A 12482-nucleotide genomic window follows, 5' to 3' on the forward strand; every position below is an offset into this window, starting at 1 on the left:
CTCTGTTACTTGTGCCGCTGAAATATAATCCTCTTCTGCTTCAACATCCTCGTTCGCTTCTGATTTATTAGCTCTTTTCCCTCTTGGAGGCATTTTAATAGTTGTAGAATTTGTTCAAAGACTTGAAAATGTAGAAGATGTGAAAAATCATAGAACAGACAAGAGGAGCAGTGAAGACGTCTGCTCTCGCTTGCAGCCCGGAAATTGCTGGGTTATCACCAACCAGCTTTTCTCTGTTGAAGGATGTAATTCTGTTTTCCCTGCTGCTGCCGGTCCATCTCCATTTCTTTCTCATGGTCTCTCTTTACCTCATTACTTTACTAAGTGAAATACCACATCCATTTCCACTACGTGAAATACTATGTGCAATATTTGAAATTCACCATCTTATGTTATCTTATTTTTGCATTCACGTTTTTATACTATGTTATTCTTGCGTAACTATTTTTAGACTGGGTGTTCTTTTTCTGGCTTTTAACTCTTTACTTGACTCCAGGAGAGCCCTGCACAAGAATTCCTATATGCCTAGACTGTCTGTTTGTTTATGCATAAATGGCAAATAAAATTTTGAATCTTGAATCTTATCTCCAAGGTAGAACTGTGTTGTCATTGTTGCATCTTGTATTGACATCTTCAGCAGGGTGGCCACTGGGGTTATCACCAACCAGCTTTTCTCTGTTGAAGGATGTATTGATCAGTAATGGAAGAAGTACTCAGATTTCTTAAGAAAGTAGCAATACCACAGTGTAAAAATACTCTGTTACAAGTAAAAGAACAAAGTTTTAGCATCAAAAGATATTTAAAGTACTAAAAGTAAAAGTACTCATTATTCAGAATGGCACATTTAACATTAATATAATATATCATTACTGCTACATTATTGTGTGCATCACATTTAATGTTGCTGGTATTGATAGATTAAAGGAGGGTTCCAGTTTCCATTGCACAGTGTAGGGTGGGCTCTGTAAGCCCTTACCGAGACCAGGAGAGCCTCCAGTGCTTTTCACTGATCCATCAGATGAGGTTCACAGGGCTTTTTTTCCCTCTCATGTTTTGTGTTTCTGTTGTAACAGCAGATAGAATGTTTGTTTGTTTTTTCCTGACAGTCAGTGGTAAGGCCTTTATAATGACATCAGCCAAAGACAATCACACACTGCTGTCCACACCAACATACTGCATCGTGTTGGAATACCATAAACTGTAGATTTAGTGAGTGAGAGAAATACAAAATATCAATAAAAGATAATATAACATGTCTCCCTAGGTTTGAACTACACACCAGCTTTTCTAGTTAATAGGCATATTTAGGACTTGAAGAGGATCATTTCATTTGAGCTCATTTGCTTATTTGGAGTGACAGCCTGTCATCAAAGCAGATGAAGGACTGACTTATCTGTTTGGGATTTGGGTCCATGGATGTTTGAAATCCCTGGATGTGGAATATGCAGACAGCTCAGGCAATTTAAGCTCTGACGTACTGTGGCAGTGGGTCACAGTAGTGAACATGACTGACACCTGCTTTGTCCAGAAAAACAGACACTGGATACTTTTGACCCTTGATGGCTGCGAAACCCTCCAACTTACATAACCTACTGGGTTCAAGGCCACATACTGTATGATTGAGAGTTACACTAATATCACTGACCCTTGTTTTGCTTTTTTAGGTTCAATATATCACACACATCATTACAGCTGAACTGCAACTTTTACACTCCCCTTTCAAGGCGGGATGATTGTCAGTTTTCTGCCGCACAGTTTCATATTGACTTTGCATGCCTTGAAGCACTGTCCATACAATTGTTGCAGTGAGTGCTTTGGTGGTCATAAGACCATGTTTTCCTCACGCTATGGGACACCTGAAAGCCCAGGATTCTATTCCTGTGGTTTCATTGATCTAGTGAGCTTCAAATCAATCAGACTTAATTGCAGCCAACCTGCAGAGCACTGTACACAAGGCTACACAACCCAAGGCTGAGAAGACTGATATATTGTCAGAAAGAATGCCTTTTGGTTGAGAAGCACAAGCTCTTTTCAGATATGAAATACACAACATTGCTGTTGTCTAATGTGATAGCTTTTGTCCTTCAGCCAGAGGTGTGTTTCAATCCTACTGTTCCTTATGGCTGAAAAATTTAATGGCTGTGAGTGACGCCATGCCTTCAAACAGTAAATACAGAAAACTGACATCATGGCATAAACATTTAATGTTATGAGAGAGGTAATTTTGGTTCTGTAATACCTACACAACAATACATAAGCGCTGAATGACAGGATATTATAAGGCAACTGAGCCGTTGTTGTTATTATTAGTAACAGCTGTATTTTTACTTCTGTGATAAGTCAAAGTGTTAAAAGGAAACACACACTTTAACATTATTATTTATGAAAATAAGCAGTAGTAGTAGCTTTATTGCCATTGTAAGCACGCACAGTGAAAATAAAAGTATTTGAGCCACTCAGTCTCATAGAGCAAAGTTAAAAATGTAATAAATCACTCATTGTAGGGTACCACATTAGTTTATTCATTGTGTTTTTAGTTGTCTACAGTGACTGGAGAGCGTGTTTCTGATCCACATTAATAGTTGTTTACTTGTATAATCTGTAATTTGTGTATAATTGTGTTTACTGAATGTACATATGGTATTGATAGATTAAAGGAGGGTTCCAGTTTCCATTGCACAGTGTAGGGTGGGCTCTGTAAGCCCTTACCGAGACCAGGAGAGCCTCCAGTGCTTTTCACTGATCCATCAGATGAGGTTCACAGGGCTTTTTTTCCCTCTCATGTTTTGTGTTTCTGTTGTAACAGCAGATAGAATGTTTGTTTGTTTTTTCCTGACAGTCAGTGGTAAGGCCTTTATAATGACATCAGCCAAAGACAATCACACACTGCTGTCCACACCAACATACTGCATCGTGTTGGAATACCATAAACTGTAGATTTAGTGAGTGAGAGAAATACAAAATATCAATAAAAGATAATATAACATGTCTCCCTAGGTTTGAACTACACACCAGCTTTTCTAGTTAATAGGCATATTTAGGACTTGAAGAGGATCATTTCATTTGAGCTCATTTGCTTATTTGGAGTGACAGCCTGTCATCAAAGCAGATGAAGGACTGACTTATCTGTTTGGGATTTGGGTCCATGGATGTTTGAAATCCCTGGATGTGGAATATGCAGACAGCTCAGGCAATTTAAGCTCTGACGTACTGTGGCAGTGGGTCACAGTAGTGAACATGACTGACACCTGCTTTGTCCAGAAAAACAGACACTGGATACTTTTGACCCTTGATGGCTGCGAAACCCTCCAACTTACATAACCTACTGGGTTCAAGGCCACATACTGTATGATTGAGAGTTACACTAATATCACTGACCCTTGTTTTGCTTTTTTAGGTTCAATATATCACACACATCATTACAGCTGAACTGCAACTTTTACACTCCCCTTTCAAGGCGGGATGATTGTCAGTTTTCTGCCGCACAGTTTCATATTGACTTTGCATGCCTTGAAGCACTGTCCATACAATTGTTGCAGTGAGTGCTTTGGTGGTCATAAGACCATGTTTTCCTCACGCTATGGGACACCTGAAAGCCCAGGATTCTATTCCTGTGGTTTCATTGATCTAGTGAGCTTCAAATCGATCAGACTTAATTGCAGCCAACCTGCAGAGCACTGTACACAAGGCTACACAACCCAAGGCTGAGAAGACTGATATATTGTCAGAAAGAATGCCTTTTGGTTGAGAAGCACAAGCTCTTTTCAGATATGAAATACACAACATTGCTGTTGTCTAATGTGATAGCTTTTGTCCTTCAGCCAGAGGTGTGTTTCAATCCTACTGTTCCTTATGGCTGAAAAATTTAATGGCTGTGAGTGACGCCATGCCTTCAAACAGTAAATACAGAAAACTGACATCATGGCATAAACATTTAATGTTATGAGAGAGGTAATTTTGGTTCTGTAATACCTACACAACAATACATAAGCGCTGAATGACAGGATATTATAAGGCAACTGAGCCGTTGTTGTTATTATTAGTAACAGCTGTATTTTTACTTCTGTGATAAGTCAAAGTGTTAAAAGGAAACACACACTTTAACATTATTATTTATGAAAATAAGCAGTAGTAGTAGCTTTATTGCCATTGTAAGCACGCACAGTGAAAATAAAAGTATTTGAGCCACTCAGTCTCATAGAGCAAAGTTAAAAATGTAATAAATCACTCATTGTAGGGTACCACATTAGTTTATTCATTGTGTTTTTAGTTGTCTACAGTGACTGGAGAGCGTGTTTCTGATCCACATTAATAGTTGTTTACTTGTATAATCTGTAATTTGTGTATAATTGTGTTTACTGAATGTACATATAGTTTTGTTTTTGTGGTTAGGGGACTGAATCTCTTGCTGTGAAATTTTCGGACTGCAGGTGGCCACAGGGTACACCTATTGGTAATAAGTTCTGACACTAATATTGCTTGTTTTCTGTTCAGGTATCCTAGTAAGCCATGACAGTTTGGCAGCATGAAACATATCAGGACCCTGGAACTGAGGCAGCTCAAGCAAGTAGTCAGAATGTCTGAAGAAGGCCCACAGACAGCTGTGCTGACGTGAGCAGAGGTGTCATGCTGATTAACTGCTTATGCGATACCTCAGACATGATCGACTTGAGGTTAATGTGTCAGTGTTACCTAGGGTTGGTTGAAACTGATTTTCTTAATGGCATCATGCTTTTAGAAAAAAAGTTTCCTTTTTTGGTAACAGATTGTAACATCTGTACACCTTGTATCGTTAGAGCTTTTACGGTCCACATAATCCAGGCCGATGACGTGTGCATGTCAGAATAGCTATTTTTGGACAGGGCAGAAAGACATTTTTTAGGGAGGGGGCTACCCTCTGCAATGATCCCCAATTGAGCACAACACATCCCCACTCCCCACCCCTGCCCCCAATCCCAGCTGCTCCACTTTTAGCTACTCTGGGTACCTCCCCACTGTCACTGTCTAAGTGCCAGTTCACTTTCCCACTCTGAAGTCAGTCAGTCCTACAGCTACTTGGTCAGTTAGTTTGTGGAGAAAGTGAACGCTTGAAGATTTAGACCAAACGCTTCCAACAGCAGGTTTTCTTTTAGGTGGAGGTCCTGGATTCACGTTACCAACGCCAAGATGACTCGTGGCTCGTGAGTTTCAGCGGGTGTTTGAGAAGCAGTGGAGCTACCATAGGATTTAGGGGTCAAGCAATTGCAGTAGGCTTAATAAGCTGTATTAAACATTTTCTTTTCCTTACCTTCATTATTATTACTTACACAGCAGGTTTAGGTGTGACAATACGAGCTTACGATAGATCTTAGAAACGAGCCTATGACAGAGGATTAGTCCTGTCTTTGAGTGTACCTGCCTGCCTTTTTCCTGCCATCTGTTTGGCCTCTCTTCTGACTCAGATGAGAAATTAGCTGTGGTTTTTAGTGCCATTCACCAAGTCATTCATTATTTGGAGCCATTTTGTAAAAATGTCACCAGAACTGCAGTTGATGTGAAACTCTTGAGTTCAATCAGAGGGAGTTTCTGGGCAGCTACCGGTTAGACTTCGTCTCTCCACAAGGCAACTGGTGTAGTTCCTAAGAGACCTGTGCAGCGGAAAAAAACAATAAAACCTCTTTGTAGACTTGCTCTATTGGGTTATTGTAAAAAAAAAAAGTATGTTTGTGCTCATGGTGGTGACTGTTTTATGTCTCCATGATGGTCATTTTCTTACAGTTTCTGCATCTGCTATGTTGTATCAGTGTGAGCACTGTGGAGGAAATACTGCTGATTTGTGTCCTTCAATTTAGTTTTGAATAGTCTACAGTATTTGGCTTTTGATTTATATGTAAATTAAAAAAAGACCTGAGCAAACAGTTTAATAAAATGACATCCATATAACCAGTAAACAGCTTGTGCTTGTACATTTTTAGCTTTTAATATGTTAGCCTTACGGGATGCAAAATATATATAACTATATATAATGTGTGTGTGTGTGTGTGTGTGTGTGTGTGTGTGTGTATATGAGCACCAAGGGTTTACAGTTGATTTCCAAAGTGTAAAAGTGGAATAAGTGGATGTAACAAAGCTGAATTAGTGATTTATGTTTAACGTAATGCTTTTCTTAGTGTCATGCCCCCTCTTTCATAAAGCTGCAGTGCTGACTTAGCTCCTGTCTGTTACCTGATGTCCATGAGAGCAAGTTCACCCAGCAACAATGACATCATTGTCCAGACTGGACAACAAAACCAGTGCAGATCAGATGACGGCAGCTCTGAGTTATGCTCTTGTCCCATAGGGAGACTTGTAGCTGTGTGTGTGCTCTGTGGTCTTGAAATGGGATTATAGTCACGTTTCAAGTCATTTTTTCAGTGTAATCTTGGATTGTTTAGACACAACCGCACAGTTTTTCAATTGATAACCATGAGCCCAGGATTGTACAAAGTGATACTTTGTTTTAATACAGGATGTTCATGTTGAATGTGTCTTCATTCTATCAGTCTGTTTTATTGGCCTTTATCTGCAGTTCATCTTTAGAATGGATGGAATTGATCCCTTTAAATGCAGATTGTTTGACCTGTCAATGCAAAAAAAAAAGTGCTATGTGCTCAGTCAAGTCAGTGTCATTTGAATGCGGTGAAATTGGTCTGATGAAGTTAGAGTATATAGGTCTTTATATAGGTCTTTTAGCTTAACAAAATTAATACTCGTCACATTTCTGCTGAGGGACTCACCTGCAGTATTTGACTCAGCCACCAGCAGACATAATTGAAAATTGAATTTTGACATTACAGGAAGTGCACCAACATAAACGAACATATATGTTTGTCCCTCCCCTGTCATACAGCGCATAGGAGCAGTTGATAATTTACCCTACTATACCAGACTTCACTGTAATGGAAGAAACGATAATGGAAAAAGCTCAACCCTGTGTAGATAATTTGGTGCTGTATCCTGAAAAACAAACAAACAAAATCCAAAAGACTGCAGAGTAATGAAAAACTGGACAGCGCTCCAATTGACTATTTATATATATATTTTTGTAATAAGTTTTTTTCTCAGTCACCTCCACATCTAGGAACTTGAGCAACCTTGGTACCTAAAAAGCACAAATCACTGGTTGTGTTACGCTGGTAAAACAAAATGCAGTATAAAAACTTGGGTTTGTGAACATAAGTGTTCCATCAGGAATCGTGATGAGAAGTTTTTGTTACCAGGCTATCAGTGCTTTTAAACACAGCCAGTGATTTGTGTTTTCTGAAGACGGGCATCTGCCAGAAATGTCCATACAATGTAAGAAGGAGAAGTATGTCATATCAGATGACTTGCTGACAACAGACGTAAGAGGAAAAACATACTTTGCATACTTGCCTAAGATTCAGCATTGCTTTACGTAAGGGCACAGACACACTAAGCTGATGTGAAAAAACTAGCAGTGACAAAAGCTGACCCCTGCATTGCCTCATGTCGGCTTTGTCTGGGCCTTTTGGGTTGAAAAAGTGGCACTTGAACACACCACGTAGACTACAGCCAACAGTCGAATAGCACATACGTTCTGGGCCTAAGTGACAGAAATAACTCGACTAGTGCCAACGGTTCAGGGCACACCCGGAAGAAGAGCCCCGACAGACGCTCACTGGCCACCCAATGATAGCTCATAGCCGGCCGTCTGCTTTGTATGTCTCTGCCCTAAGATTTTCAGTCCATGGAGCCACTTTTGCAAATGTCAAGGTTTGCTTCACACCATGGGTTCAGGGTCGCGCTTTGGATGTGAGGTGGGGGGAAAAAAAAAAAGCTATAAAAAGTGCCAAAGCAGTACATCAGATTCTGCTGAACACTGTCAATTTCAGGCCTTTCTCCTTGATGTGTTCTCATGTAAAATAATCTGTGAACACTTCAGTGTGCCCAAAAACTTCCTGCAGGAAAGTACAGGGGGCTGCTGTTTGTACTGTGTTCTTTTAAATTTTGCCATGTAGGCAGTAATGAGAAGCTCTCTGTTTATTGGCAAGGAGTATACACACACTGTGTGCGTTGTGGAAGAACAATAACAATATCACGTGTAGTCAGGATGCTTTTGTTGAGAAGTAAATGTGCCTTTGTTATCACAGTGCCAGCACTGTATCACCCTAGCAGTCTTGGTGCACCTAGCTGCCACTTGATATGGAGCTTATTAGCTATGTATGTCCCCTGAGACATATGCACATCAGTGTTGATGGGTCAGACAGTTTTTGTAGTGACCGTAGTGTAAACAAAGCAGCTTTGACAGCAGTGGGTGCACTCAGCTCTTGACCTGGCTGTCACCTGATCATGTCCATCATGTTTTGTGTCCCAGCATCTGTGGTAACAGGTCATACTGTATGTACTCCAGTCATCTGGAGACACTTGGCCTATGCAATATTATCCCATAATGAACCAGCAAATTTCTAGCTCTTTGTTGATAGCATCAATGAATCAACCTCAAACATGTCCAGTAATCCCAGGAGCAGACACACAGTCAGTGACGTGTAGTGGTGGCATATAGATCCATGGAGAGAGAGGAGAGGAGACAAACTCAAAGCATCATGGGTCCCCCAGCAGCTTAGGCCTATAGCAGCATAACGAAGGGAGGGCTCAGGGTCACCTGATCCAGACCTAACTATAAGCTTTATCAAAAAGGAAAGTCTTAAGTCTAATCTTAAAGGTAGAGAGAGTGTCCGCCTCCCGAACTGAGACTGGGAGCTGGTTCCATAGGAGAGGAGCTTGATAGCTAAAGGCTCTGCCTCCCATTCTACTTCTGTGGATTCTAGGAACCACAAGTAAACCTGCACTCTGAGAGCGAAGTGCTCTGTTAGGATGATAAGGCTTTATGAGGTCTTTAAGATACGATGGAGCCTTGTCATTAAGGGCTTTGTATGTTAGGAGAAAGATTTTAAATTCTATTCTGGATTTTACAAGGAGCCAGTGGAGAGAAGCTAATATGGGAGAGATATGATCTCTCTTGCTAGTTCCTGTCAGTACTCTGGCTGTAGCATTTTGGATTAACTGGAGGCTGTTTAGGAATGTACATGGGGTATTGTGATAGTAAAAGTTACAGTAGTCCAGCCTGGTTCAGACTATGTTAAGTATGGATTTACTTACATTGATGATAAAAATGGACATAAGCCTCAATGTGTGATATGCAGTGAAGTACTGGCACAAGAAAGTATGAAGCTGTCCAAGTTAAAACGCCATTTAGAAACAAAACACGCTGCGTACAAAGACAAACCAGTCGAATACTTTCAAAGACTACTTCGGGACCTCTGGACCACCCAGAAGACACTGCTGTCCTCGTGTTCCAAATCAGAGCAGGCAATACGGCCTCATACCTTGTAGCTCAACATATAGCAAAGGCCAAGAAGACACATACAATAGCAGAGGAGCTCATCTTACCTGCAGCATTGTTTTGTTGTTTCCTGATGCTGTTCTTCTTTTCTCTCTCGTCTATCCACTCACTCTCAACTGGTCAGTGCTGTTACCATGCGATGTTGAAGGGGGGACTTGTTGGGTTTTCTTTATAACACTAAGGTCTAGACCTGATTATGTCAAGTGCCCTGAGACTATTGTTGTAACTTGGTGCTATACAAATAAACTGAATATAATTGAAGCTGACATGCGTGTCCATGAGCATGCAATACCAGATGCATATTTACGTGTGCCAGTGGAGGAATAGCTTAAAATAACCTTCAGGCTTGATGACTCTCATTCCTTTTCTCAATGGCTGTACAATATGTTCTGTATGGTGTTGTCATTGTGTTGCTTGGGAAATAACTTGTGGTGCCTGGTGGTGGTGTGTGTGTGTGTGTGTGTGTGTGTGTGTGTGTGGCAATTGAGCCACCTGTGCCTTGCGGCCTCCTGCAGTGATATTACCTAAAATGGCATCAGGCCTCAAGGGAGACAAGGGAGAGAACGTGTCTTTATCTATCTTCTCCTGCTAGTTTTGTTTTTGTTAACGAAACTATTTACAATGTATCTGTCACCTTCTTATACCCCTTCTTCACCTTTTACCATATCTCACACCTTGATGAAGTGGGATACCATCTCTGTACTAGAGCCTGACTATTATATTGACTCAGTGATATTCCCAGGCAGTTAGCTTGTAGCTTAGCTGACATTATTGGTAATGATGTGAGGGTAAATTGAACTAGAAGATTCAGTCCAGATAGCTCAGTGCAGGTAGTGGATTGCAGAATGCACGCTAACTGGATAAAAGACTAGTTTCATTTTTGCTTTTGGAAAAGATACAGATTGCATCAACTTTAATTGGTTCAGAACATCAAGTGTATAAAATATCGATGCATGACAGCTCCCAGAAGTGATGTGACCATGACTGCATCGCCCCTGGTGGCTGGTTGCGGTATACATGGTATTATGGTATTGGTATTATACTTGTATAGTGCTTTTCTATGCATTGCAGGACACTGTAAGCGCTATTTGGCCATTCACCCATTCGCACTCCCAAGCACTCATGCAACATGCAACTCAGCCGACAGAATCGTTACTGTCCAGAAATATTTGCGGCTGTGGAAACGTGTGTTTATGTCAACAAGGAATGGTGCACAAATGCTGGGGTTGCATCCAGACACTGTTCTCCACTGGTGCTCAGTGACTTGAATGCTGTTGTCATTAAAGCAGCCTGCCTGCCCTGTGTGAAATTTTACTTTACAGTTGTTAGTTAATTTGTGTGTGTGTGTGTGTGTGTGTCTGTGTGTGTGTGTGTGTGTTCTTTTCTTTTTTGGAACATATTTTTTGTTTTGCATTTATTGCTAACATCTGTTGTATTTTTGTAAAAGAAACAACATTTTGTTTCCCTATATGTGTGAAATGCATATACATCTGGAAACATTGAACCTGAACCTGCATACTGTTGACAAATGCAGCATATTTAGATGGTTAACATAAATCCTTATGGTGTTGCTGTGAAAGTCTGTGTTCTGTGAAAAGGACAGTCCCTCATCAGAACTGCTTGATTGTTGGATGCTCAACTAATCCTTATTCAAGTACCACAAAACATCTCTAATTCTGGCTGCTCAGTCTGTCTAACTCTTTTTAGCATAATTATTTTGGAGAGCGAGCGATTTGAGTTAGGTGGGTGTATGGAGAGTTAGAAATAGAGAGAGTGTGAAGATAGTCACACAGATAAAAGCAGAGTGAGGAGCTTGGTGGGTGGAAGGGAGGGATCTACAGGCAGATGAAAGAGGGAGAGATCAAGTAAGAGACAAAAGGTGTAAGAGATGTAGCAGTGGCAACCAGGCAAGAGAAAGCAAAGTGAGAGAGAGCTATAAATTACTAGGAGCCCCCCCACACCCTGAGCTGAACCCTCCTGAGCAGAGATGTGCCAGGCTGCGTGATACCACAATGGTGATTTCCTCCCCAACAGCTCCCCAGCAGCCTTCGCCACGGAGCCCAGAGAGTGTAAGAGTGGGTTTTGCAGGAGCTGGAGCCTGTTGCCTGGATACCCCTGCTGTTGCCACGGCGGTGAAAAGCCAGGATTGAACTGTGTTTGCTGGCTGGTGCCGCTACCATGGGAAAAACACATCTGGCCGACTGTCTGGATAGCCCCCCTGATGCGCTTACTTGCTGGCTGACTCGCTGACATTGCACATATGAATAAGGAAGGAATCACTCTGATACGGGAGCTTTGAGGAAAGGAGGTGGGAGGGGGTGGCTATCACACTGCTTTGAAGAAATCTGTTTGGCAGAGAGGGACAGAAACCAGAAGGACTGACCACTGAGTTAAAGAGAAAAGGCAAAGGGAGAGCCTGGCACAGGAGAGCGGAGGAAGGGGAAGGCTGGGGGGGAGAAGTAACGAGTGGAGCTGGCTGGGTTAGTTCAGTGGGAGGGAGCAAAGCAGCAGCTACTGTAGCAGGCTGTGCGGAGCCATGCAGACCCATTCCTCTAGTCCACAGTCCAAAGCCTCCAGCTTTATCCTGAGTCAGTGATGTGTGCTGGCCTCCAAAATGGAAATCCACCGGTACGTATGTGTTGTCGGAGTCACTGCAGTGGGCTCTTATAATGTGTTTCTTTGTCAGCCTCTGACAAGTTTTGCTCTGGTTGTGCTCATTCTACAGGAACCATGTCTGTTTATATGGGTATTCATTTTTCATCAGTGAGTGGCAGTGGCCTCTCACTGATGAGTGCTGATGAGGCCTCTCATTGATCTTATGAATGTGTTTCTCTTCATAGAAACAGTTTAATTACCTTGTAACATAGACTGTGGCCTCATACATACTGTAGCTGGATGGTACAGACTTTCTACTCTCCTGGTTGATGTATCACATTATCACTTTTTAAATACAAGCTTGACCACACCTGCAGTGGAGCAGAGTCACTCCTACATCAGTTGTATTAATGGGTTAGTTATTGCAAACACTATGGAAACACACTGAACTATCATTTATGTTGATTTTAAAAGTTGAAACTGCATTTACATTGCTTGTTGAGAA

At 41.4% G+C, this 12482-nt stretch overlaps 1 protein-coding gene across 1 annotated transcript in view; it reads left to right on the top strand.

The window, feature by feature from the left end:
• The first annotated feature begins 11230 nt into the window (after positions 1-11230).
• Positions 11231-12482, top strand: part of LOC109968074 (protein enabled homolog) — a 111089-nt gene continuing 109837 nt past the window's right edge. The window contains 1 exon segment of the mRNA XM_020614081.1: positions 11231-12010. Within this exon segment, the coding sequence (XP_020469737.1) occupies positions 11997-12010 (14 nt within the window). The 5' untranslated portion in view covers positions 11231-11996.

The sequence above is a fragment of the Monopterus albus genome, unplaced genomic scaffold (genome assembly GCF_001952655.1).
Source record: "Monopterus albus unplaced genomic scaffold, M_albus_1.0 scaffold142.1, whole genome shotgun sequence".
Classification (NCBI taxonomy): Eukaryota; Metazoa; Chordata; class Actinopteri; order Synbranchiformes; family Synbranchidae; genus Monopterus; species Monopterus albus.